Raw genomic sequence first — 27,999 nt, forward strand, 5'->3', positions numbered from 1 at the left:
ATGGACTTGCAGGTGGAAGGTGGTGAAAGGTGAAAAAAAGAAAAAAAAAAAATCAACTATATCTGTACTTAACCTATAGTTAATTACGTTATCTACGTAACCTTTGGAAAGACCAAAAACATGAACATCAGACATTAGAACTTTAATATCTTACAAAATAATGGACTCTATGAAGAAATACAGTTAGTTTTTGTAGAAACTGAACATTCATGTCCTGATACTGAGGTTATACATAAGTGGAATCAATTGTCTAAACTGAGCATGATTCTTTCAACATCTTCATTTTCACGGTAAGCTTTTGATTACTAAGACAATATGAGATATAACAGACATGTCCCAAGGTTTAGTCAGTGGTGAAGAGCAGCTGAAGTCTACTTCAGCTACTCTTTACCAACTGAGGTTGCTAAAGAAGGAGAAAAATAACCAAATATGCACCTTAAGACTAAAGAGCTCACTGAATGAAAGGAGGGCAAAGTATCCTCCATCAACCTGTAGGTGCATCTTACTGTAAGTGTGGCTGCACTGCAGCATGATTTATTACATGAGCATAGTTTCAAAAGCATCTCTGCAAATTCAAGTGTGACTTTGTCATGTAGACAAGCATCTTCTCTGACCTTTCAATGTGACTGAGTCACAGTTTTGCACAGTGGAGGTATCAGAAGACTAACGGAAGTTTCAGTTGAAACCAGAGGTTTACATACACTGTGCAAAAAGACCATTTTTTTGTCTCACCGTCTAAAGTCAAATCAGACCAAACCTCCCCTGTTTCAGGTCAGTCAGGATTACCAAAATTATTTCATTTTGATTTGAGTTGATTTTCTTTGAGGTCAAAAGTTTAACATACACAAAAGTACTATGTCTTTAAAAGTGTGGAAGCCCAGATGATGATGTCATGGCTTTGGAAGCTCCTGATAGGTTAACTGACAACATATGGGTTAATTGAAGACACACGTGGGGATGTATTTTAAGGCTTCACCTCAAACCCAAAATAAATCAGACAAGAAATCAGTGAGAGAACCGTGGAGCTCCACAAGTCTGGTTCATCCACGGGTGCAATTTCCAGATGTTTGAAGGTGCCACATTATACGCACGCATCAACATCATGGGATGTCCAGCCATTACACTACCCAGGAAGGAGACGGGCTCTGTGTCCCAGAGATGAACGTGTTTTGGTCCGAAATGTACAAATCAACCCCAGAACAAAAGCTAAAGACCTTGTGAAGATGCTGGATGAAGGCTGTAAGAATGTCATGTAAGAGTCATTATCCACATTGAAACCAGTCCTGCACTAACATGAGCTGAAAGACCACTCGGCGAGAAAGAAGCCATTACTCCTAAAGAAACATTAAAAAAAATCCAGATTACAGTTTGTGACGAAGACCTTAACTTCTGGAGACATGTCCTGTGGTCTGATGAAACTAATTTGGAGGTGTTTGGCACCATAATGTCCAACGTTACATTAGGAGGAAAAAGGGGGAAGCCTGTAGACCTGAGAAAAATATACCTAGAGTACATACATAGAGTGTGAAGCACGGAGGGGGCAGCATCATGTTGTGGGGCTGTTTTGCTCCAGCAGGAACTGGAACTCTTCATAAAATAGACGGCATCATGAAGAAAGAACTTTACTTGGAAATATTAAGGCAACATCTCAAGACATCACCCAGGAAGCTAAGACTTGGGCACAAATGGGTCTTCCAGATGGACAATGACCCTAAACATACTGCCAATATAGTTAAAAAGTGGCTTGAGGACAACAAAGTTGATGCCTTGGACATCACATCACAAAGCCCTGATCTGAATCCCATCTGACATCTGTGGCAGATCTGAAAGACGTGTGCGAGTGAGGCGACCGACAAACCTGACTCAGTTACAGCAGTTCTGTCAGGAGGAGCTTGAGGAAGGTTACTCAAAATGTTTGACCCAAGTCATGCAGCCCAAAGGCAATGCTGATAAACACTAATAAGGAAATGTATGTAAACTTTTGACCTCAAGAAAGTAAAATGCATGGTCTCTCTCACACACACACACATACACACGTCCTTTTTTCACTATTTATTGGCCTTCCAGGTCAGGTAGGAGTTCCAGGCAATAGCAACGAGCTGCACAACAGCCAGCCTGCAAGGAGGAGGGCATTCGTTTAATTTGGATGTCACTCTTAAAAATACCAAAGATTCTTACAGGTGACTCCTTCACAGAAATCATTGTTTTGATGGTATGGATTACATGTAGGAGCACACAGAGTACAGATTATTAACAATAAATGTAGGCTATATAGATACAAAACCTAAATCTGCCTAAAAACCCTAAAGAGCTTGGATACAGCCATCTGAGACTGAGCTTACCAGTTTTTCTGTGCTTATAAAAAAAATTTGAAATAAAACAACTAAGCAAATTTACATCATCTGACAGTTTGCACACTAATAAAGACATAAAAATCTCACCTGTGATGTAGTGGAATGAAATAGAAATTTGCAATCTGGACAGGAGGCCAAAGCTAAAAACACAAAGGAAACATTCAGATGTACAATATATGCCCTAGAAATATTAGCTTTTGTAGATTGATTTGATCATAAATATTGACATATTTATTTGTTGATGAAATAGTGAACCATGCAGACAAAACATACGTAGTAATTTAAGATCAGGGCATCGGTGTAGTCCTGTGAAGAAAAAGAGAAAGTGATTGTATCAGCATCCAAGCTTTCAATTAAGGACAGCTTCAAAACAACCTAAAGTTGAAAGTAGCTTGTAGCAAGCATTGATGGGAGAATACCCTAAACATTTTACAGTACTCAACTTTGTGTTACTCATCAAACTCATGGTAGTGGGTCTCGAGCTGACAGATCAACTCAGATGAGGTTTTAACTTCTCAAGTTTATTGATACTTTCCACCCAGGAACCAACAATTCAGCACCATTTTTGATCACATCATCTTCTCTTCTCCTAAATCCAAACCATGTCCCTTACATACACAAGTCAATTAGACTCCAGCTCAAATGAATTTACAAGTTCATATGCTTATTAGCAAGCCCCCTCCTTGAACCGCCACCTTACTGTGTTGGAGGGGTTTGTGTTGCCCGAGTGATCCTAGGAGCTATGTTGTCGGGGCACTTACGCCCCTGGTAGGGTCTCCCATGGCAAACAGGTCCTGGGTGACGGGCCAGACTAAGAGCGGTTCACAAAGCCTATCATGAAGAAGAAGAGAACAAGGGCTGCTACGTCGCCCGGATCGGCATCACCGAGCCCCCCGCCCTGGAGCCAGGCCTGGGGTTGGGGCTTGTAGGTGAGCGCCTGGTGGCCGGGTCTTTGCCCGTGGGACCCGGCCGGGCTCAGCCCGAAACGGCGATGTGGGCCCGCCTTCCTATAGGCCCACCACCCGCAGGAAGGTCCACGAAAGGCCGGTGCATTGTGGGCTGGGTAGCAGTCGTGGCGGGGTGCCTCGACGACCCAATCCCTGGACTAAAACCCTCACAGTGGGGACATGGAATGTCACCTCGCTGGGGGGGAAGGAGCCGGAGCTTGTGCATGACGTTGAGAGATACCGGCTAGAGATAGTCGGGCTCACCTCCACACATAGCTTGGGCTCTGGAACCCAGCTCCTTGAAAGGGGCTGGACCCTCCACTACTCTGGAGTTGCCCAGGGTGAGAGGCGGCGGGCTGGTGTGGGCTTGTTTATAGCCCCTCAGCTCAGTCGCCATGTGTTGGAGTTCACCCCGGTGAACGAGAGGGTCGCTTCCCTGCGCCTTCGGGTCGGGAAAAGGTCTCTCACTGTTGTTTGTGCCTACGGGCCGAACAGCAGTGGGGAGTACCCGGCCTTCTTGGGGTCCCTGGGAGGAGTACTGGATAGTGCTCCAACTGGGGACTCCATTGTTCTGTTGTTGGACTTCTGTGCTAGTCACAGTTTGTCCATAACGAACACCATGTTCAAACATAAGGGTGTCCATCAGTGCACGTGGCACCAGGACACCACAATGATTGACTTTGTTGTCGTCTCATCTGACCTTCGGCCGCATGTCTTGGACACTCGAGTGAAGAGAGGGGCTGAGCTGTCAACTGATCACCACCTGGCGGTGAGTTGGATGCGCTGGCAGAGGAGGAGGTTGGACAGACCGGGCAGACTCAAACGGATTGTGAGGGTCTGTTGGGAACGTCTGGCTGAGCCCTCTGTCAGGGACATCTTCAACTCTCACCTCTGAGAGAGCTTCTCTCAGATCGGGGAGGCGGGGGACATTGAGTCCGAGTGGACCATGTTCTCTGCCTCCATTGTCGATGCGGCGGCTCGGAGTTGTGGACGTAAGGTCTCCGGTGCCTGTCATGGCGGCAATCCTAGAACCCGGTGGTGGACACCGGAAGTACAGGATGCTGTCAGACTGAAGAAGGAGTCCTACCGGGCTATGTTGGCCTGTGGGACTCCTGACGCAGTAGATGGGTACCGGCAGGCCAAGCGAGCCGCGGCTCGGCAGGCCTGGAGGCAAAAACCTGGGTCTGGGAGGAGTTTGGGGAGGCCATGGAGGAAAACTTTCGGTCGGCCTCGAGGAAATTCTGGAGGACCGTTCGGCGCCTCAGAGGGGGGAAGCAGTACTCTGCCGGCACCGTTTATGGTGCTGGTGGGGAGCTGTTGACCTCGACTGGGAACATCGTCGGACGGTGGAAGGAATACTTCGAGGATCTCCTCAACCCGACTGACATGCCTTCCACTGAGGAAGCAGAGAGTGGGGACTTTGGGACGTGCTCATCCATCACCCAAGCCGAGGTCACTGAGGTGGTTCATAAGCTCCTCAGTGGCACCGGGGGAGGATGAGATCCGCCCTGAGTACCTCAAGTCTCTAGATGTCGTAGGGCTGTCTTGGTTGACACGCCTCTGCGACATTGCATGGAGGAAGGGGACAGTACCGCTGGAGTGGCAAACCGGGGTGGTGGTCCCTCTTTTTAAAAAGGGGGACCGGAGAATGTGCTCCAACTACAGGGGGATCACACTTCTCAGCCTCCCCGGGAAAGTCTACGCCAGGGTACTGGAGAGGAGAATACGGCCGATAGTTGAACCTCGGATTCAGGAGGAACAATGCGGTTTTCGTCCCGGTCGTGGAACACTGGACCAGCTCTATACCCTCCGCAGGGTGCTCGAGGGTTCATGGGAATTTGCCCAACCAATTCACATGTGCTTTGTGGATCTGGAGAAGGCATTTGACCGTGTCCCTCCTGCCATTCTGTGGGGGGTGCTCAGTGAATATGGAGTCCGGGCCCTCTATTAAGGGCTGTCCGGTCTCTGTATGATCGAAGCAGGAGTCTGGTTCAGACTTGTTCCCAGTGCATGTTGGACTCCGGCAGGGCTGCCCTTTGTCACCGGTCCTGTTCATAATTTTTATGGACAGGATTTCTTGGCGCAGCTAGGGGCCGGAGGGGATCCGGTTTGGGAACCTCAGGATTTCATCTCTGCTTTTTGCGGATGATGTTGTCCTGTTGGCTCATCGGACCGGGACCTTCAGCATGTGCTGGGGCGGTTTGAAGCCGAGTGCGACGCGGCAGGGATGAGAATCAGCACCTCCAAAACCGAGGCCATGGTTCTCCACCAGGAAAGGGTGGCGTGCCTTCTCCGGGTGGGTGGAGAAGTCCTGCCTGAGGTGGAGGAGTTCAAGTATCTCGGGGTCTTGTTCACGAGTGAGGGAACGATGGAGCGGGAGATTGACAGACGGATCGGTGCAGCGTCCGCAGTTATGCGGTCGATGTACCGGACCGTCGTGGTGAAGAAGGAGCTGAGTCGAAAGGCGAAACTCTCGATTTACCGGTCAATCTACACACCTACCCTCACCTATGGTCATGAACTTTGGGTAGTGACCAAAAGGACGAGATCGCGGATACAAGTGGCCGAGTTTCCTACGCAGGGTGGCTGGGCGCTCCCTTAGAGATAGGGTGAGGAGTTCAGTCACCCGGGAGGAGCTCGGAGTCGAGCCGCTGCTCCTTCACATTGAGAGGAGTCAGCTGAGGTGGCTTGGGCATCTGTATCGGATCCTCCTGGACGCCTCCCTAGAGAGGTGTTCCAGGCATGTCCCTCCTCCCTAGGGAGGTGTTCCAGGCATGTCCCTCCTCCCTAGGGAGGTGTTCCAGGCATGTCCCTCCGGGAGGAGACCCCGGGGAAGACCCAGGACACACTGGAGAGACTATGTCTCTCGGCTGGCCGGGGAACCCCTCGGACTCCCCTCGGAGGAAGTGTCTGGGGTGAAGGAAGTCTGGGCATATCTGCTGCAGCTGCTGCCCCCGCGGCTCCGGGAACGGATAAGCGGAAGAAGATGGATGGATGGAAGCTTATTAGCTACCTAAAGCAGTGGTTCTCAACTCCGGTCCTCGGGACCCCCTGCCCTGCATGTCTTAGTTGTTTCCCTGCTTCAGCACACCGTGATACAAGGAGCTGTGTCATCAACAGAACTGTCCAGACTTTGATGACAAGCTGGTGACGACTGTTAATTAGAATCAGGTGTGTTGATGCAGGGAAACATCTAAGACATGCAGGGCAGGGGGTCCCAAGGACCGGAGTTGAGAACCACTGACCTAAAGAGTAGAAAATATTCTTAAAATGTCTCAAAAGAAAAATCAGTTATTACAGTAATTACTGAAAAAGAAAATCCTCCTGCTTGGTTTCACCTAATAATTCAATCAATGACATCACCGATGTTAGAAGACAGGAAATGCTGGGCCGGCCACTCCCAAACACTATACCTGAGTGGTGAGTCAGACAAAGGAAACCAACAAACGGTAATGGTAAGAAGGTAATCAATACAATATCCAGCCTATAACTAAATAAACATATTTTTTAACTAACATTGTGCGTTTGCTTTAATTTACCTAATGCTTAGATATTGTGATTAATGCTACCACAAACAAACCCAGGATAGTTAGTGAAGCAATTCCAAACAATAACAAATTAAAAGAACTGTGAAGCTAAAAATGTAATGTGAGTGATGAAGTGACAACTGATGAAGTGACAACTGGAGTAAATAGATCACCCAATTTGGCACATTTTTGTTAAACGCCCTAAAACCTGACAAGAAATTCAAATAACTCTGCATCGATAAAGGTTCCCTAACTGACATGACGCCGCAAATCTCTCAAATATGATTCTGGACAAGTTCCAGCCTCTAATTCAGTAACACTCAGCATGTTTGTTTGTCAATCTCCTGTTTACACATGAAAAATAATTTCAGTCACCGTTTTAGAACAATCACCACAAACACGGTTAGATTCATTAATGAATCATGACGACAGGTCTCTAAGCTTCTCAAAAAAGTTACCCATGTCCACTTCACTGAAAGAAAAAAAAGTTTTAGTTTACCTGTGAGTGTTTATTTAGTTAATAAAACAAACTTTGTATGTATATATGTATATATATATATATATATATATATATATATATATATATATATATATATATATATATATATATATATATATATATATATGGGCAAATTCTGGCTCGAAAGCTCGACTGAAGTGTGTGAGGAACGATGCAAGACTGTTTCTTCCGATGTAACAGATCTGTAGAGACACACCTAAATGCATAAACAATGTGCATAAACAAGAACCATTTGTACCCCTTCCTCCTACAGACATACTGATATTTATGAAGCAATAATCTCCAATAAGACTTTGCACACCTCATGAAAAGTTCCGACCATGCAGACCCCAGCCAGGGAAACTCAAGGTCCTGTGGCCTGAAGTTTTGGTTCTGGTTTTGATTTCACAACAAATACCACTAAAGTAAAAAACACATTCCATTCCTCCCGAGCACCATGTTTCATAAAAGATGTATGTCATTAAAAACCTTTCTTTCCAGTGTGTAAACATCCATTTGTGTGGGCATAAGAATTAATCACTTAAAACAGCAAAAAAAAAGATCCTTACATCGAGACTCAATATAACCTGTACGAAGCTTCGGGAGGATTTTTTTTTTTATTTTTATTTTTTATTATTTTTTTTTTTTTTTTTTTTTTAATTTTGGGAGGATTTTTAAAAACATAGAAACCTCAACAGAGCTGCCAGACCTCCAATATCCCGAAATCTATGACTACCTGATCAACTTTCCTTTTTCCTCCTTCAGGGATTCTCTCAAACATCTTTCAGCAAAAGATTATTCTATCATTACTTGGAGGGGAAGCAGCACTTCATTAATCCAACAATGGCCTAAATAAAGGCAACGCACCAACACAGTCAGCGGAGGCTAATGTAATCTGCATGTTAACTAGAATAAATGTTACCGTTGATTTTCACCAGACAAATTAGACTTGGTTTACTGTGTGAATGACAGTCTTAAGGCACCAGCTCATGCATTCATTTCATACGTCCATGATAAATAGTTATCATGCAGGTGGCTTTTTAGGCGAGTCCTTCACAAAGACTCAATGATCCTCAGCTGAAGGCATGGATGGAGGTCAGAGAGGATGGTGTTGTGCTTGGAGCAGCTGCAACTGCACAGCTGATCGCTAAGAGCTGCTCTCATGTGTCACCTGTCTTGGTCGTGTGTTTTATGGCATAAATCTGTTCATCTCGCCTCTCTGGAACTTTAGGAATCCGATAAAAATCTGTTTCCCTTTTTCTAATATTCTGGGATGCTTGTGCACAACAGCTATCGGGCAACGCTACCACCGTTTACCGGCGCAGAAACATCCTCCTCGCCCGCTCTAGCTGTACTGCCAAAATAGTGTTCCACGCTGGGAATTCTCTATTACAAAGTCTGTCTGGTTTTATAAAGAACTTTAGTTTGGCATCTGGTTTTATGTTTGAGTCACATTTCATGACATAAACTGATTCTAAGCATGTTTTGTAAACGAGGGACAACTAGGACACGGCTCATTTTGGTTTATATACAGAACAGTTTTTAATCAAAATGTTTAGAAGCAAATGGACACAAATGAAACAAAAAAACACAAAATGAAGTGGTGGTTTTGAGGTTTTTGTATCCTCTCCGTACAACTCCTACATCCCTCAGGATTTAAGAACCAGTACAATTTTCAGCTCTGTTCATTTCCGTCTCACATTTCCTCAGCGCCTCCTTAGAAATGAGGACATTTGTCATCTACTTTCCGTCCTATCTGACGTTTACCAGGTTGGCCTCTCAGGTTCACGCTTCTCCTTTGGGGAGCAGTGACGGATGTTTGAGCAGTCGGCACAAGATGACAGTTTGCTCTGATCTCGCACGCGCACACACGCCAGACTGTGTCCACAGTCCCTCTCCCTCACGTTTGCCTTTTCCTCCATCAGGAAATTGTTTCTAATAATACTGACGAGGGAGGGTCGGAGGTCGGATACGGGACTCAAAGTGACCAGATTTCTTCCCATTTCTTCCTTGCCAGAGTGTTTCATGAATCACGTCTAGTCCTAATGTTTTAAATGGTGTTAGGGATAGGTTACGTTGGAGCAGAGAGCGTAAGAGAGGGGCGGGGGGGTAGCCACCTGTTTCACGATTCACTGACATGTAAAAAAGTGTTCTTAAGAAAATGTGAAGCTTTGGAGTATCTGGCCGTTGTTCTCGTCCTTCTCGAGCCGCGTTTACGAACGTCTGCAGGCCTCCGAAACACAACGCTTACTTTTTCATAGATTTCAACGACCTGCTGTCTGTATTAGGTGTTGATTACGACTGTTTATTTATTGTGGGAAACTTTAACATCCATGTTGACAACCCCCAAGGCAGAGGGGCTAAAGGACTATGTGGTTTGCTCAAAGGTTTTGGTTTGACATGGGAAACAGGCAACGCACAAATGGGGACATTCTTTGGACTTGATCATCAGTAAGGATCTTAACATTTCCATGGTTTTTATGACTCTTGTGGCCCTGTCTGACCCCTTTTCTGTTTTCTTTGAAAGCACTTACTCCATCCACTCAGGTAGCCAAAGAGAAGTCATTAAAAAAAATAAGCTTTTTTAAGGGTAACTTACGGTGGCCGAGACCCGCCATTGCTGAAAATAAAATAAACGCTGCAAACAAAAAGAAACACAGCTGCAAATAAAATAAAAAAACGACGCAAATAAAAAGGCCACAACAGAAGTGAATTACCGGGGACTATTTTTGCTGATGCACCGGTGTTGCGCATTAAAAATTACACGTAGCGACGTTGAACACTAACCTTTTCACTTATTTCCTCGTTTGTTGTTCTTCTTATTCCTCGCTCTTCTTATTCCTCGCTCTTCTTATTTCTTCCTTTTCACTTACGTCCTCTTCGTCTTCTTCTTCTCCTCTCACGTAAAAAACACCGGTGCATCAGCAAAAATAGTCCCCGGTAATTCACTTCCGTTGTGGCATTTCTTTATATTTGCAGCGGCGTTTGTTTTTATTTTCATTGTTTATTTTATTTGCAAAGCGTTTATTTTATTTGCAGCGGCGTTTCTTTTTATTTGCAGGGTTTCTTTAATTTTCCGCAATGGCGGGTCTCGGCCACCGTAGTAACTCAACTGAAACTTTTAACAAAGTCTTCTCTTCCACCTCCACTCTACTCTGTCCTGTGACTCAGTAAATGAACTACTAGATAACTTCCACTCTAAAATGTCAGATCTCATTGATTGCATTGCTCCCACTGGGGTGAAGGTTGTTTCTGTCCCACTAGTAAGAAGTGAATAAAGGGAGTGTCGAAAAGCTAAATGAAGGTGGCAAAAGACTGGACTCCAGGTTCACTATGATATCTATAATGTCAGACTTCACAGATATAATCTCCAACTGAGGAATGCAAGAACATCCTTCTTTTCTGAAATCCTCAACAAAAACACCAACAACAGCCGTGCCTTGTTTGCTGCTGTGGACCAGTTAACAACCCCTCCTGTGTCTGGAGCATCTGAACTCCTGCAATCAATTTGCCAATTTATTTACTGAGAAGATTAGAAAAGCAGTCAGTGCATCAATATCAAGTCCAGTAACAGCGCTGTCTCCAATCAAAACCTATAGGCAATCCCAGTCAACTACAATCACCTGTTGTCTTCATATTTTACCCACAGCTTTCTTCAAGAAGGTTTTACCCATCATGGCATTTGATCTGATTCAAATAGTAAACTCATCCCTTTGGTCTGGTGTTGTCCCCCAGACCTTGAAGACCTTGAAAACAACAGTCATCAAACCACTGCTGAAAAAGAACAATCTGGACAAGTTGCTAATACTAAATTACATATACCCATCTCAAAATCTTCCTTTCATCATTAACGTTATTGAAAAACCTTTTTCAACAGTTAAAAACATTCTTATCTCTGACCAACAGCTTTGACATTTTCCAGTCCAGAGACAGCCCTTGTCAAGGTGTTCAATGGCGTCCACATGAATACAGACTGGAAGAACCACAAAAAATGCTGGTATTATTGGACCACACCTAAGAACGTGGACCGCATCACTCCGGTTCTGAGAACTTTACACTGGCTCCCTGTACCTCAGAGAATAGACTTTAAAATACTTCTGTTAGTTAATGACCCCCTGAAGGGTTTAGGACTTGTTTCTGTCATATCAATCATCCAGACCTCTCATGTCTCCTGGTTCAGGTCTACGTCGTGTCCCCAGAATCAGAACCAAACATGGAGAAGCAGCATTCAGCTTTTATGCTGAAAATATCAGTTCCTTTAAATCAAGGTTAAAACAAATTTGTTAACAGCTGCGTTTGACTGAATTACCGTAATGACCCGAATATAAGACGACCCTGATTATAAGAAGACTCCCTCTTTTTCAAGACTCAAGTTTGAAAAAAGTCTTTTTGAACACCAAATTCAATTTTTATACAAAAAATAATTACAGTACATCTGAAACAAATGATTCTAACAATATATTTGAGAAAAAAAGCCTGTTATTTTGCCTCATTCAAATCATCATCTTGAAGTTTGCATCATAACTGGCCGATCTTCAACAAGCTTTTCTCCAGATTGTCGCTACGTTTCTCCATTTTCTGTTATCTCTTCTTTTATTTTCTTCTCTTTTCTTTTTTACCGCCGTTTTTATTGTTCTTCTTGGTGCCAGGGGTTCCTTTGGCCTGGGGAGTTAAGTTCAGCATCCGCTTTAAAGATATCCGGCGCCATCTAGCGGTGTGAATGGGTATAACGTCTAGACCCCGAATGTAAGACGACCCCCACTTTTTCAGTCTTATTTCAATACAAAAAACACCGTCTTATATTCGGGCCAATACGGTATTTAAAACCTGCACTTTCTACTCCTTACATTATCCATATACACCTACTGGCTCTCTCAGGTCGGCTGGTCAGCTGAATCAGAGAGCCTAAAACTAAGTGAAGCTCAGAGGAAACCGAGCCTTCGCTGTTGCAGCTCCAAGGTTCTGGAGCGACCCGCCTCCGCACATCAGACAGATCTGATTTTGAATCCTTCATCAAAACCCACATCTTCTCCTTGGCTTTTGACACCTAGCAATACTTTATTTTATCCTTTTATTCAATTGTATTGCTTTGATTGTATGAATGTTAGCTTTACCCATGTTTTATGTCTTTTAACTTACCGTATTGGCCCGAATATAAGACGGTGTTTTTTGCATTGAAATGAGACTGAAAATGTGGGGGTCGTCTTACATTCGGGGTCTAGACATTACACCCATTCACAACACTAGATGGCGCCAGATATCTTTAAAGCGAATGCTGAACTTAACTTCCCAGGCCAAAACGAACCCCTGTCACGAAGAAGAAAAATAAAAAAATAGCGCTAAGAAAGAAAAGAGGAGAAAATAAGAGAAAAGATAACAGAAGATGGAGAATTTGAATGAGGTAAAATAACATGCTTTTTCTCTTGAATATATTATTATAATCATTTGTTGATTATAATGTCAGATGTACTGTCATTATTTGAAAATTGAATTTGGTGTTCAAAAAGTCTTTTTTCAAAGTCTTGAAAAAGAGGGGGTCGTCTTATAATCAGGCTCGTCTTATATTCGCGCCGATACGGTATTTTATGTCTTTTTGAGCTGTTTGGTGTTTCATCTATGATGTTTTATCTGTTCTTCTGTGCAGCACTTTGGTCACCTGTGGTTGTTTTAAAAGGGCTTAACAAAACACATTACATGGAAGCATTACTTTCATATCACTTGCATAAAGTTCCCTCACCCTCTTCAGCTTAGCAACGTTTTCCTCCACCGTCAGTCCATTCAGAGCTCCGGAGATAGAGAGGAATCCTCCCAAAAAGCACGGAGCGAAACATATCTGTGATGAAAGTGAGAAAAAGGAGAATGAAATTCAGTATGAAACAGATGAAAAGTATTAAAAAAAAACCACCAACACCAACAACAACTATGGAAGTTTGGGTAAATAATTGGCCATAATGATGAAGATCATTATGTCTTTTTTAACTTGACCTTCGCTATGTTGAAATCCATTCCTCAATTTCTTTAAACACTCAGAAAAGTGATGTGCGTTTTAAGGGAGTTATCCAAGTGTAAGGAAGTTGATGCAGCTTCAGTCTTTATGATTGGGGAGGGAGAGGAAGCACCTCGCAGTCAGCGGTCACTTCACTGTTATAATACGGGGGAACTTGTGCTCTGATAAATATTGCTGCAGAAAGGTGTTGTTCTGTTGTGGTTTGTACAGCATTTTTCCTGCCAGTGTTACACAAAATCAAACATCACGGGCAGAGTGAAGTGTAGAACAGCTTCCTGAGTTTTCAGATGAATTATATGTTCAAGAAGATTTATGTGCAGCTAAATCTGGGTTTGCTGACTCTTAGTTCATCCTGAGCTGTTACCAACTCTTTCCAACAATATATCTTCATTCTTGTTTTTCTAAAACCTTCTGACCTTACTCGACACGCGTGCCCTTACTCCTCAAGCTTGAAGGGATGCCAATCCCATAACTGCCTTTTCAAGTGTTAATAAACTTTAGGGACACGTAAGCAATTTGCGATTAAAGCAAACGGTTCAAACTCTCAAAAAGCTGCTGTGTTTTGAACCAACTGCAGACGTCGCAGAAAAGACTGATCTAAACCAACATACAGTAGTCTAAACGTGGTTTAACAAAAGCAAGACTCTTTACAGATCCTCTACAGGGAGATAAGGCTTCACCTTAGCAATGACCCGTAGGTGGAAAAACCTGATTTTACCACGGCATTAATCTGTTTGTCCAACATCTGTTAAAATCACACCGATTCCTGACAGCAGAGCGACTGCATGGGGCTTAAAGGGCCAAGAACGTCAGCTGAACCGCAGACCACAGCTGATTTACCTAACCAGGTTACCCCCGTCTTCCTTTCATGAAAGTTACGTTTCATCCAAGTCTTTATCAGACAGTCTAAGACAGTCACAGACAAAGGCTGTGGTGAAATGTTGCTTCAATGAAAATCAAAAATATAAATCCCACAGGCAACATATACAATAAGGGCCCCAATCAAAACCATCAAATATTGAATCACTTTAAGTATTGTACATTTGTGAAAGCTGATTAACACTTCAAAATGATCATTTTAATTAGAGCTTGGAAAGGTTTTGCTCATTTTTAAAAGAGAAAATCATTATTAAGCTCAACATCCAAAGACCTGGGCCCTCGTGTACTAACGGTGTGTGCGCACTAAAAAGTAATATTACACACACACATTGGGATGTATTAAAATCAACTTTCTGTGGTTTGTGCGTACACTCCCAAAAACAGCTCTAAAGTAGTGACATTTGCTTTTAGACACCAAAATACATGCAGCCAAGTCAGGAGGGATCTGAAAAACAAGTTTTAGCGTGTTTAAGCACTTATGATTTATACCTGAACAACGAAACAAAACCACAAAACCTAATTTTCCCACATATATTATACCTTAAAATGATGCCACAACCTAAATCTTAGGTAGGCTGATAAGTTTTCTCTGTTTATGTCACGTGAAGATCACTCATTAGGCGCTTACATGCTGGCATTTCCCCCTTTTGCCGGTCACGGTACCAGTAAGTAAGAGTTGCTCTTCGGAAATTCATAAAATCTGATGGCCTCTTTTTTCCACCTCCTGAGGTAGACCATAATAAGTGAAAAAGGACAGACAGGTCATGTGTGTAAAGGCCATCCCCCCATTCCGTAAGCGAGGGAGAAGTGTGGGAATTTTACAACAGATCGTCTCGTACGCATCCCGACCAGTTATAAGCTCCATGGACGAGCAGCGCTCGTAGTTAAAAGCAAAAAGGAAGACCCGGACACTCCCAGCTGGTGAGGAAGACCCAGACACATGGCTCTTAAGTAAAATAAAAGCCTGTCTTTCATCTAAAGATCTAGGGAGAGTTATTCATGCCTGTGTTACCTCCGCCTGGATTATTACAACTCCTACTTGGAGATGGATCAGTTGCTGCTCTGTCATTTACAAACGGTCCAGAGTGCAGCAGCTGACCTGCTCCCAGTTCTCGAGCGGATCACCGCTGTGCTGGCTCCTCTTCACCGCCTTCCTATCCAGTTCAGGATGCAGTTTAAGCATCACCAGACCTAGTTGAGCTTTTAAACCTTCGTGGTCTGTCAAAGCTCTGACACCAACCAATCCGCTGCCCTTGACAGTTTGCAGATCCAAACTGAAAAGCAGAAGCAACAAAGCATTTTCTCGTTTATCTCAAATAAACAGTCCACTATTTAGTATCAGATTTTCCCCCGATGACTGATCATTTTTAATCTTTTGTTAAAAGCATGCCTTTCTCCAACTTAAGCATAATAACTTGGCTTTTATTCATTTATGTGTATATGAACATCAATCATCTTATCTTTATTTGTTTTATTACTTTATTTTAGATTTTTTGTCCCTACAATTTTAGTAGATATTGTTGTTTGCTCTGTGTTTATGCTTTTATTTTGCATTATTAAATATATTTGCTTATTTTTATTGTCGATGATTCCCCTCCATCTTTTAAGACTTTCATAGACCAAATCACAGCATTCCTACCATTAGAAAAGCTAACATTGGAAAAATATAACCGTGGCCATCTTTTTCAAGAATTTTGGTTCCCATTATTTTCTGGCTTAGAGCTTCATTCATTGTAAACTTCATTGTACGCTGATTGCTGTTTTATTGCTGTCATTTACTTTATGTATCTATAGGTATTCGAGTTTTGATGCCCCTACTGTTACTTTTTTTTTTCCAGTTTGTTTATTTATATTTATTTCGTGTGTATGTTTTTGTGTTTTTTTTTTGGGGGGGGGGGGTGGGTTGTAGGCGAGATTTGGCTTGTGTGCACAAAAGAAAATTGTAAGACCTACTGTCATTTAGGATGTTTGTGATTGCCTTTCTTTTTTGAAATAAAAAGATATTGAAAAAAAAAACAAAACAAAAAAACACACCTTTCTCCAACTTATGCATGATAACTTGGCTTTTATTCATTTATGTGTATATGAACATCAATCATCTTATCTCATTTGTTTTATTACTTTATTTTAGATTTGTTGTCCCTACAATTTTAGTAGATATTGTTGTTTGCTCTGTGTTTATGCTTTTATTTTGCAGTATTAAATATATTTGCTTATTTTTATTGTCGTTTTGGGAATTTTTGTTTGCTTTAATCATCTCGACATGATGCACTTTTTGCATTAAGGTACAGATATTTTTTTTATTAACTTTTATTCATCCCACAAGGGGAAATGAGTCCTCTGCTTTTAACCCATCACTAGTTGCTGCTGCCATTCTTCCTGGGGAGCAGTAAGGGTAAAGGCAAGGGCCTGCTCAGGGTTGCGACCCGGGCACTTGTCCTCCAGACCCAAGTCCCCCTCTGTAACCACAGGACTACCACTCCCACTTATGGACATTTGAAGACATTATAAAAGCCCTCGTCTAAATATCCCTGACCAGTGACAACATAGAGGAGCGGCGTATAAAAACTCTCCTCATCCAAATACTCATGGACCTGATGCGTCATTTGGCAACACGACAGCAAGAATATATCCTGAAACACAATGCCTCTCTGGCTAACTTCCAGACTAGAAGAAGAGACAGTGCAAACAGATCAACAAGAGTAAATGATGAAGGACTCTAGTGCTTCTCAACAGATGGCGTAATCTTGGACATGAAGCCATGAAGTAACAACTGGATATTAAACTGCTTGCTGTAAGCGTCCATCATGTTGTCTACTGAGAGAGTTCACCTGTGTTATTTACTGACGATGCTTGTGATGATATAACATAAGATGTTGCCAGGCAACAGACAGACCACAACAATGGCTTCCTGGTCATCTTGTGATTATAACCACATCTCTCAGTCCTACAGGACTGTCTCAGAAAATTAAAATATTGTGATAAAGTTCTTTATTTTCTGTACTGCAATTAGAAAAACAAAAATGTCATACATTCTGGATTAATTACAAATCAACTGAAATATTACAAGCCTTTTATTATTTTAATATTGCTGATTATGGCTTACAGTTTAAGATTAAGATTCCCAGAATATGGGGGGGCGCTCGAGAGCGGCAATGGAATAAGACGTGCTTAGCCTGAGCTCCCGCTGGACCTCTGCTTTATTTATATTTAAAAGCGCTTCATGCACAGTACTTTTGATAAGTCGGACCTATAACATTGCTGTAACCTGAAAGGTCGAGTTTTGATGGATTGATGGCGTTGAATCTCCGGAAATTTGCATACAAAGGATCTTCCACCGCCGGGCCCGACACCGCCTCGGCAACCAGCGCCAAAGCTACCCCGACGGCAAGAACTTCCCCGCGGCTTGATAAAGAGAAGATGGATGCCGTGAAAGCAGATATTCTCCAGGCGCTGAGAGCTGACATTTCTGAGGCGATAAAGTCGGAGATACAAACCGTGATTAAGTCAGAACTCAAGAGGGAATTAAAAAGTGCGCTCGCCGAAGACTTCAACTTTATTAAAAGTGAGCTGCAGGCTGTTAAGACTGAGCTGGCGAGCAACACGGCGGCGCTGCATTCCGACATTGACCGGATGAAGACTTCTATCCGGGAGGTTGAAGACGGGCTGAATACATGGTCTGACGAGGTGGCTGGTTTAAAGTCTACGGTAACTGCCCTGGGCGCCGAGGTGACTGCGCTTAAAGCCAAATGTGAAGACATGGAGGGGAGGCAGCGGCGGTGTAATATTAGGATAATTGGAGTTCCAGAGATTGATGGGTCTTGGTCCACCGCTGTGGTCTCATCGCTGCTTAAAGAGACGTTACAGCTGGATAGAGACGTGCTTGTGGACCGCTCACACAGAAGTTTGGCTACAAGGCAAGATGGGAGAACGCGCGCCATCATCGCCAAGCTCCACTATGACCGGGACTGCGCCGAGGTATTGAGCCGGGCGCGCGCCATGAAAGCCGCTCACATTCAACGGGCAGAGGATCAATATATTTCCCAACTACCGGTACACTACAAGCGTCGCCAAGGCCCGTGCTGCGTTTACGGAGGTGAGGAAACTGCTGCACTGCGGCCAAGGAGTCCGGTTTGGCATCCTATTCCCAGCGCGTCTCCGGATTACACACGGGGGAGTGCAGAAGGATTTCACTGACGCAGCGGAAGCCTTGTCTTACGTCAAGGAGAAAATTGCCCGATGAGTCTGACGTTGCTGTGAAACAGGATTACACCGAACGCTTCTGGATTTATTTTTTCCTTTTTTTTTTTTTTCTTCTTCCTCCTCGGCAGCCTGCCTCAGCGGACACCAAATTATTGACTATTAATATTATTTCCTAAACTAAGTGGAGGTATGTTCTTTGCCTAATTTTCAGTGTCTGCTACTGTTACTGTTCAATATTTGGAGACACAGGCTGTATGCGTCAGTGATAATTTCTTAATCAAAGGCAAAACTTGGGTTGCTGGATAATATATTTTGGTTAACTATTTACATACTACTCTCTTTTTTTTTCTCTCTCTCTATTGCCACTGCTATGCTGTCAGTGTCTTAGGAAAAATAGTGGTGGGTTCCACTGGTGTTTTCATTGTATTGATGAAACACCCAGCATTTTACAAATTTGTTTCTGATAAGACAATGTGTGGTTATTTCAGTTTATTTTGGTATATAGCAGGGTTTTTGATATGTTTGATTTCATACATGCTATTATCCTAGTTTAAGGAAGGTCCAGTGGGAGCTTTTGAGTGCTTAGCTCTCTAAAGTTCCCCAACACAAACACTTTGATGTGTGGATTTGTTTTGGTAGGGTATTTTGCTCACCTCGTTCTAGGTGTTATGGGTGGGGAGGGGGGGTTTAACCAGACTTTTTCATTTGTGGGATTGCCAGATATCTATTGTTTTTTTTTTTTACTTGCTTTTAAGTTGTGGTCTTTAAAATATCAGCTCCTAATTTCAACCTCTAGTCAACCAACATGAGTAGCATTTCCACTCCCAGCGGGCTCGATGGCTGTGCGGTCAACTTTGTAAGTTGGAATGTTAAATCGCTAAATCATCCGGTAAAGCACATCTAAAACAGCTCAAGATAAATATTGCATTTCTCCAGGAGACTCACTTGCGCACATCTGATCATTTTCGACTGAAGGGAGCCTGGGCGGGGCAGATATACCATTCCAATTTTCAGTCTAAGGCCAGGGGGGCTGCAATACTGATTGACTCAAACACTCCTTTCACAATGACGAGTGTAGAGGCTGACTCTGCTGGGCGATATATTGTTGTAGTGGGACTGCTTTATGCGTTTCCTGTTATTCTAGTAAACATTTACGCGCCAAACTGGGACAATCCCATGTTTTTTTCTAATTTATTCTACAGACTACCAAACATGACAACGCATCATCTCATTCTCGGGGGTGATATGAACTGTACACTTTCCCCTATCTTAGACCGTAGCTCACGCAATATTTCTTCTATATCCAAGTCCGCTCGTTCTATCCAGCTATTTCTCGACTCATACAGTGTTTCCGATGTGTGGCGATTCTGTAATCCTACTGCCAGGGAATATTCTTTCTATTCCCCTGTTCATAAGACCTACTCGCGTATTGACAATTTTTTTCTTGATAATAGGCTTCTCCCCCTTGTTTCAAAGTGCAACTACGGTGCGATTGTTATTTCTGATCATGGTCCTTTGACTCTGTCAGTACGTATTGCCAACACTCTATTTACCGCCCTTGGAGATTAAATTCATTGCTCTTATCAGAGGAAGCTTTTAACAATTTTATTGCATCTGAGATTACGTCGTTTATTGATATCAATCGAACTCCGGGAATGTCTTTTTTAACTATTTGGGAATCACTGAAGGCATATTTACGCGGACAGGTTATTTCATATTGTGCAAATAAGAAAAAAGTGAACAATACTCGCCTGAAAGAGCTGGCAAATGAGATTTTGGATCTGGATAGGTTATTTAGTCAATCTTCATCACCTGACATTATGAAGAGGCGCTTATTACTCCAAGCTGAGATTGATCTCTTATCTACGCAACAGGCAGAATACCTCATCTCTAAATCCCGACAGGGGTGCTATGAACATGGAGAAAAGGCAGGACGCATACTCGCTCACCAGCTGCGCCAAAGAACAGCCTACCAGACCATCCCTGAAATTAATGATCAGTATGGTGCTAAAACCACAGACAGTCTGAAAATAAATTCTTGCCTTCAAAATTTTTATCAGTTGTTATATACGTCAGATTCCTCTGCAAGCCCCTCTGGACTTGATGAATTTTTTAACCCTTTACGTATTCCATCTATAGATCAGGAGATGGCTGATGGCCTGGAAGGGGACCTCTCGGCCGCGGAGATAGCGTCTGCAATTAGCTCTATGCAAACTGGCAAATCTCCGGGCCCAGATGGTTTTCCGACAGACTTCTATAAGAAATTCTCCACCCAGCTTTCGCCCTTATTACTGTCAGTTTTCAGAGAATCATTAGCATCGGAGTCCCTCCCTCCAACGATGCGTCAGGCTGTTATCTCATTGTTACTGAAAAAGGACAAAAACCCTCTAGAATGCAGCTTATTCCGTCCAATTTCCCTTATTAATACAGATGCTAAAATTCTTGCTAAGGTGCGGGCACGCCGCTTGGAAGTGGTTCTTCCCTCCATTATATCACCTGACCAAACTGGTTTTATTAAGGACCACTATTCTTTTTTTAATGTTAGGCGTCTTCTAAATGTCCTTTATGGCCCCTCTCCACCCGGAACTCCAGAGATAGTGCTTTCACTTGACGCTGAAAAAGCTTTTGACCGGGCCGGGTGGGGTTATCTTTTCACTACGCTGAGGAAATTTGGGTTTGGGCCTAAGTTTATATCATGGATAAAAATGTTGTATACATCCCCCATGGCTGCTGTACGCACTAACAATAACCTGTCCTCCTACTTTGAGCTCCAACGAGGCACAAGACAAGGCTGCCCTCTGTCCCCCCTCCTGTTTGCAGTTGCAATGGAACCGCTTGCTCTTGCTCTGAGACAGAATACTGATATCAAGGGTATTCAGCGTGCTGGACTGGAACACAAAGTTTCGCTTTATGCGGACGATATGTTACTGCATTTCGCAACCACTTTCCAGCCTCCCCAAATTAATGGTTCTACTTAAAGAATTCGGCCAAATATCTGGTTACAAAGTAAATTTTCAGAAGAGCGAGTTAATGCCATTTGGTGCTAGTCAGATAGCTTTGGATTCATTCCCATTCCGAATTAGCCTCAAGAAATTCAAATATCTTGGAATTTGGATCACCCACAATCATAAAGATCTATACACTGCTATCAGCCTCTTCTGTCTAACCTTAGTAGTGATATTGAGCGTTGGGATCCCTTGCCTCTTTCCTTAGGTGGTAGAATACCGTGAATTTTCAATTAAATTCAATTTTATTTATATAGCGTCTAATACAACAAAAGTTGTCTCTAGACGCTTTCCAGAGACCCATACCCAGAACATGACCCCCGAGCAGTTATTACATAAACAATGGCAGGTAAAAACTCCCCTAGTGGGAGAAAAACCTTAAGCCAAACATGAAGATGACTGTCTTGCCCAAATTTTTATGTCTTCCAGTGCCTTCCTTTTTTTTTGACAAAATCTTTCTTCTCCAAACTGAACAATTATATTTCGACTTTTATCCGGCATAAAAAACCACCTCGAATAAAGAGAACTGTGTTGCAGAGAGCTCGTACAATGGGAGGCATGGCTCTCCCAAACTTTATGTGTTACTATTGGGCTGCTAACATCAGGGCCATGTTGTACTGGGTGAACAGTGACATCACGGCCCCTGCGTGGACGGTCCTGGAGGGAGCCTCAGTTAGAGCTACCTCTCTGTCAGCCTTGTTGTGTGCCAAATTGCCATTCGCGCAGCCTCTCTCTCACTTCACCTCTAACCCAGTTATTATACACTCAATTAAGATTTGGAATCAATTTAGAAGGTCCTTCTCCCTTAAAGACATACCGCAAGCTGCACCGATCGCAAAAAATCATATGTTTACCCCATCAGTGATTGATGATTCTTTTGATGTTTGGTGTAGAAAGGGTTTGATCTCACTGTCTGATCTCTACACAAATGGCACTTTTTACTCTTTTGAGCAGTTGGTGCAGAAGTACAATATCCCCAGATCGCATTTCTATAGGTATCTGCAGCTCCGGAACTTTGTAACCTCAAACTCAGGTTGCTTCCCAATGTCCCCTCCCGATTCTCTGTTAGATACAGTTTTTACTTGGAAATCAACCACTAAGCGGGCTATCAGTCTGATTTATGATCACCTCAACACCCACAATCAGACAGCTTTAAACCTCCTTAGAGGTAAGTGGGAGACTGACTTTGATGAGGCAATCCCAGAAGAAACCTGGCAGAAAATAATTAAGAATATTTTTTCATCCTCCATATGTCTAAGATATGCTGTAATCCAGTTCAAAAATTGTTCACCGTTTACACTGGTCTAAGGTCAAGCTCTCAAGGATCAATGCTGACATAGACCCCACATGTGATAGATGCAGCCGGGCCCCTGCTACTCTTCTGCACATGTTTTGGACTTGTCCTAAACTTTTTTCATTTTGGCAGAACATTTTTGAGACTTTTTCTACAATATGTGGGAAAACAATCCTGCCGTCACCATATTTTGCTCTGTTTGGCTCCTGTGGACTCTCCTCTACTTATGCAGCGGGAAACCAACATGATGGCCTTTTGTTCCCTCCTGGCTAGGAGACTGATTTAGTTTAAATGGAAAGACTCTGCTCCACCATCATCTAATCACTGGATAAGGGAAGTCATGGCTCATCTCAAACTGGAAAAGATCAGGTACACTGTTCGGGGATCCACTGAGACATTTTATAGGATCTGGCAGCCTTTCCTGAACTTTGTGGAGGGTATGGATGCTGATAATATAATGTAGGAGTCTTCATTCATTTTCATTTGTGTTGGCCCTGTGTCTGATGGTTATCTGGCAATATGTTATTTAATTTCTTTTTTTTTGTCTGGTTTTTGGGGGTTAATTTTCTTGTTTTTGTTTCTCTTTTCTGTTTGACTGTACAGTCCTGTTTTAATGATAAAAAACTAATAAAAAGACTTATAGAATATATCCAGAATATTCTAATTTTTTGAGATAGGATATTTGAGTTTTCTTAAACTGTAAGCCATAATCAGCAATATAAAAATAGGCTTGCAATATTTCAGTTGATTTGTAATGAATCCAGAATGTATGACATTTTTACATTACAGAAAATAGGACTTTATCACAGTATTCTAATTTTCTGAGACAGTCCTTTATATTAAAATTGAGCAGAAATTAATTGAATTCACTAATCTGACTCTGAGGGGAACATAGAAAATCACAACCAGTATGACTGACTCAATGAGTTACGGCACTTTCAACAAAACACAAACACATTTTACTCATCTTTAGAAAACAAGTCCTGAAAAACAATATGAGATGACTATTAAAGGGTTATCAGATAGCTCTGTCACCTGGTCAGCCAGCATTTTCTTCATCGCAGCACTTTTACTTCCTCCAGTCACCAGTCGGTCCAAAAGTTTATACCAACTTCCAACCACTGGACCCTTTATTGTGAAAGAAAGTAAATTAATGACAACCCTGAAATGATAAGACATTGCACTGCCATTAGTGAAACTGTCTTTCTGAGACTACAGCTGCCTGAAATGTTTTCAAGTCACTTACTTCCTTAACATTAATATCTGCAAGCTGGTCAGTTTAACTGAACGTAACAGTTAAGACATATAATGCAGTTTTGGTGAGGATGAATGATACACTAAACTAGGATAAATAATGTAACATTTAGATGTGCCAAAAAGATAGTTGTAGTACTCTATGCATCATCTGGCTAGAAATCTATAAACTTTTTATAAAAAAAATAAATAAAACAGACAGACAATTAATTCAAACTTGTAAAGTCCTTATAAATCACAACAGTTTATTTACCTTTTTATTAATGCTCTTAAAAAGTAGATATTTACCACAAAGAAGAATCCTACACTCATCATTTTGGCTGTGCGATACATATTGTGATGAGCTAATCCTCTCCTCTCAATCAGCTGTTGAGAGATGACGTCGCCGAGACCCACTAAAGAACCTGCAGGACGACAACACCATCAGTGCACTGAGCATAACTTAGACATGTGATCCCAGTGAACATGCTCTTCTGGAAGCAAACAGCCTGATTATGGAGCAACTGCTAAACTTTATCCACATGGGAATTTCAGTTTGTGTACATCTCCTTTAAAATGTTAAATTGCTACCAAATACAGATGTGATGGTTGCCTACTGGAGTGTTAATATTGAGCTAAACATCTTATAATAAGGTACCAGAACAATATCAGTCATGATATCTGACATGAAAGATATGCTGGTGTAGACTCTCAGTCATCCATGTCACCGTCTTGGTCTTCTATGTGCTAAAGACTTGAGTCTTTAGGAAGAACAAGAAGAAGGAAGAACAAACAAATAGGAAGTCCAATTGACTTGATCCAAGCCTTAGAGAGTTATCATTAAAATATATTACTCACGTCACATGTTGAGAATCAAAATCTGAAATCTGAGAATCAAATCAAATTGTATTTATACAGCATCTATTACAACAAGTTGTCTTTAGGATCTTTCCAGAGAGCCAAAAGAACCCAAAGCGGTTGCTGGACGATACAACCTCCTACATCAGGGATGAGCAATTCCGGTCCTCGAGGGCCACTGTCCTGCATTTTTAGATGTTTTTCTGCATAAACACGCCTAATTCAATTTAATAGTCATCATCAGCTTGCCATCAAGGACTGCACAAGTCTTTCACAGTTAAAACTGACATAAGAGCCTGTCCTCGCTAAAGAATTGAAGGAATAAAGCCTTTAAAATGCCAAGAGGGGCACAACATTACAAAATTAAATGCCAATTTTTTATTTTCGGGCCATAAATAAAGATAGTTATTTTGTTTTACATATATTAGACGGTAAAGTCTTAGCAATTCCTTCTTTTCTCTTCGTGATTGGAGGAAAATACATTTATTTAACTGAGTTTTGGCCCTAAATTGGAATATTGAAGTGTTTTGGGTGTACCTTACCCGTCACCCAGAGGGTAACCCTCTTCTAAAGCCTGTTCCAGCCTGAACAGGCTTCATCCTCCCTGCATCTTCAGAGTCATTAACACGTCATGTTCCAGCAATCTCTGGATGTTACCAGATCAGTTCAAGTAGCAAAAAACATATATTTTAAATCTAAAACCCATTTATAAGTCCTATAAGAAGCAGAGGGCTTTGAGTGTCGGACATCACCTCCACCTGGTGGGGATTGAACTGAACTGCAAATCTGAAACGTCCCATTTTGATCTTTTCAAAATTCTCTCAAACCAAAACAATATTAGGCAATTCCTCCAGTAATTAAACAAAAGAGTTTGACTTAAATCCCTGCACAGACGATTTTAGCCGTGCAGACATGAGCAACAGCTCTGCGTGCCAGGTCTGACAAGAAAAAAAAAAGTTGCCTTAACGAAATGGCCTTTAAAGAGAAATAAAATCTGTTCTCCCTAAAGTTTTCCCTAAATAAATAATAAATAAAATAAAGTCTGATTCCATGAAGTAATGCTTTAAAAAAAACCTGCATGAACAACATGACAAAATGGACAAAATCCGTTTCATTGCCAAGTTTAGTGTTGGGGGGTGACCTGTCCTTGTGGTGCAGGATTGTGGTCTTGATGGACCGTAGCCTCTTGCCAGAGGAGAGTGTTTCAAATAGTTTGTGGCCGAGTTGGGAGGGGTCCACAAACATGTGTGTGTGGTTGGATTCAGGGTCTTTGAGGCATAAAAGTCCGGGAGGGGTGGGAGACGGCAGCATCACTGTGGGAGCAGAGCCGCTGATAGACTGCTCCAGTCCTGGTCAGGGGCCGCAGCGGAGCAGACGGTGATGGAGGAGGTGAAGATGGAGTCAATGATGGCGGTTTGAGAACTGCACATCTTGGATGCTTTTATTTTTCAGCCGTTCTGTGTACGTTTATTGATGCATTTAGGATTACTGTAACCTTGTTACAACCTTTAGCTGTCAGACGAATGACCTCACATTTGATTTTAAAATATTTCAGTATGAAAATGACTGCATGGTAAACTCAAATCATCACTCCTCCACCACCATGTTTGACAGCTAGCATTAGGTACTTTAGCTGATTCAGATGCAGCTCTGCGGTCTGAACTAGTGTTGCTTGTGAATTATATTTCTCACTGTGTAACGGTGGAATCAGTGAAGCTTTAAAACAGCCTCATACTTCCCAGATTCAAGCAGCAAAACTTTTAACATCACATAAACTCACTGCTGTTGTCTTTGTGTTAACACACAACTGAATACAGCAGACCAGCAGACTTCCACAATATCTATTTTTACAAAGATGGTCACATTTGCTGTTGATCAATCATCAATTGAGTTTGATTATCAATGTAATCCTTTTTATTCACACAGAAATAGACAGTCTTTTCCCACACACTGCTCCTGAGAATGTACACACTTAATTTTTTCAGATGATGATAATTATCCTGGCAAAAATAATCATAATAATTCTCATTATTATTGAGGTTTTAAATATAACAAAGTTCATATTTTTTCTCAGATTTATTCCTACCTGCAGTGACTATGTTCATTGTCCAGGGGTATCTGCCCATCAGTGTCTGGTAGGATCTCCACAGGGCTGCCATCCTCGCTGCTGCAGCACAAAGAGGGAGAAAAAAGGTCACGTTGCCTCACAACCAGGGGCGCCTCCAAAAACGTTTCCTAGGCAGGGCCAGATGGGGCCACTTCAATTCTTGGGGTGGACCCCAAAACTAAAAGCCATCATTACAGGATTTTATTATACTATTGTAGTATATAGGCTCAGAAACATTGCCCAAATGATTTGGGGTTTTTTGTTTTTTGTTTTTATTGAGGCCAGTGTGGCCAGCAAATTTGTAGCCCCTGGTGGCGCCACTGCTCACAACTTTAAACCCCCGCCGGCGCACCGCGCAGCTCGCCTAAAAGGCTGATTTATGGTCCGCGTTACACCAACGTAGAGCTACGCCGTAAGCTACGCGGCGACGCGCACGTACAGTGCGCGTCGCCGCGTACCTACGCCGTAAGCTCTGCGTCGATTTAACGCGGAACCATAAATCAGGCTTAACGAGTCCCGTCACATCATTCATTAGTCCGACTGTCAGCTGATCCACTACTCTCTCTCCCATTTGATCCATTAGGCGGTATAAAAGTATAACCGGGTAATTTAAGAGAGAACAGCCGGGTGTTGGAGTTGCATTTTACAGCCGTATTTGAAAACACTTGAAAACAACACTTTTGAATGCAGCACTTTCCGTCAGTGATTAAACAGCCCTGCTGTGAGCAGTCCGACCTTCTGCTGCTGTTACATGTTCTTTAAGATTAGGCTGGATTAAGCCTGAAACGGCCTCATTTCTACTAAAGTGACGACCAAATAATTCCTGAAAATTCTCATTGCCACACGTGTAAGAACCGACACCTTAGATAACTTGGCTTTTAAAGAAAATCTAAAACAGGTGTCGAGTTTACTGGACAGTACTACTCAAGAATTTCAGTTACATAATTCAAGAAACCTCTATAAACAACTTAACTCGGCTGCATTTAATGCACAGAAAATGTACAAAACAACAATTATACCAATAATAATAATAATACATGCCTCTCCGTAAAGCTGCTTCTGTAAGAGATGGAGATGCGTTCACGG

At 42.4% G+C, this 27,999-nt stretch overlaps 1 protein-coding gene across 1 annotated transcript; it reads right to left on the minus strand.

Annotated features, from left to right (window-relative positions):
* Positions 1–8: 8 nt before the first annotated feature.
* On the minus strand, positions 9–27,998 carry mpv17 (mitochondrial inner membrane protein MPV17). The gene is made up of 8 exons (XM_061746454.1): positions 27,955–27,998; positions 26,893–26,973; positions 24,258–24,373; positions 23,751–23,843; positions 13,065–13,160; positions 2,628–2,660; positions 2,442–2,494; positions 9–2,115 (listed from the first exon to the last, which is right to left on the minus strand). Exons 2-8 carry the CDS (start codon positions 26,963–26,965, stop codon positions 2,049–2,051), a joined length of 531 nt encoding a protein of 176 aa, XP_061602438.1. The 5' UTR covers positions 26,966–26,973; positions 27,955–27,998; the 3' UTR covers positions 9–2,048.
* Position 27,999: the final 1 nt, after the last annotated feature.

This window comes from Cololabis saira, chromosome 18, assembly GCF_033807715.1.
Source record: "Cololabis saira isolate AMF1-May2022 chromosome 18, fColSai1.1, whole genome shotgun sequence".
Classification (NCBI taxonomy): Eukaryota; Metazoa; Chordata; class Actinopteri; order Beloniformes; family Belonidae; genus Cololabis; species Cololabis saira.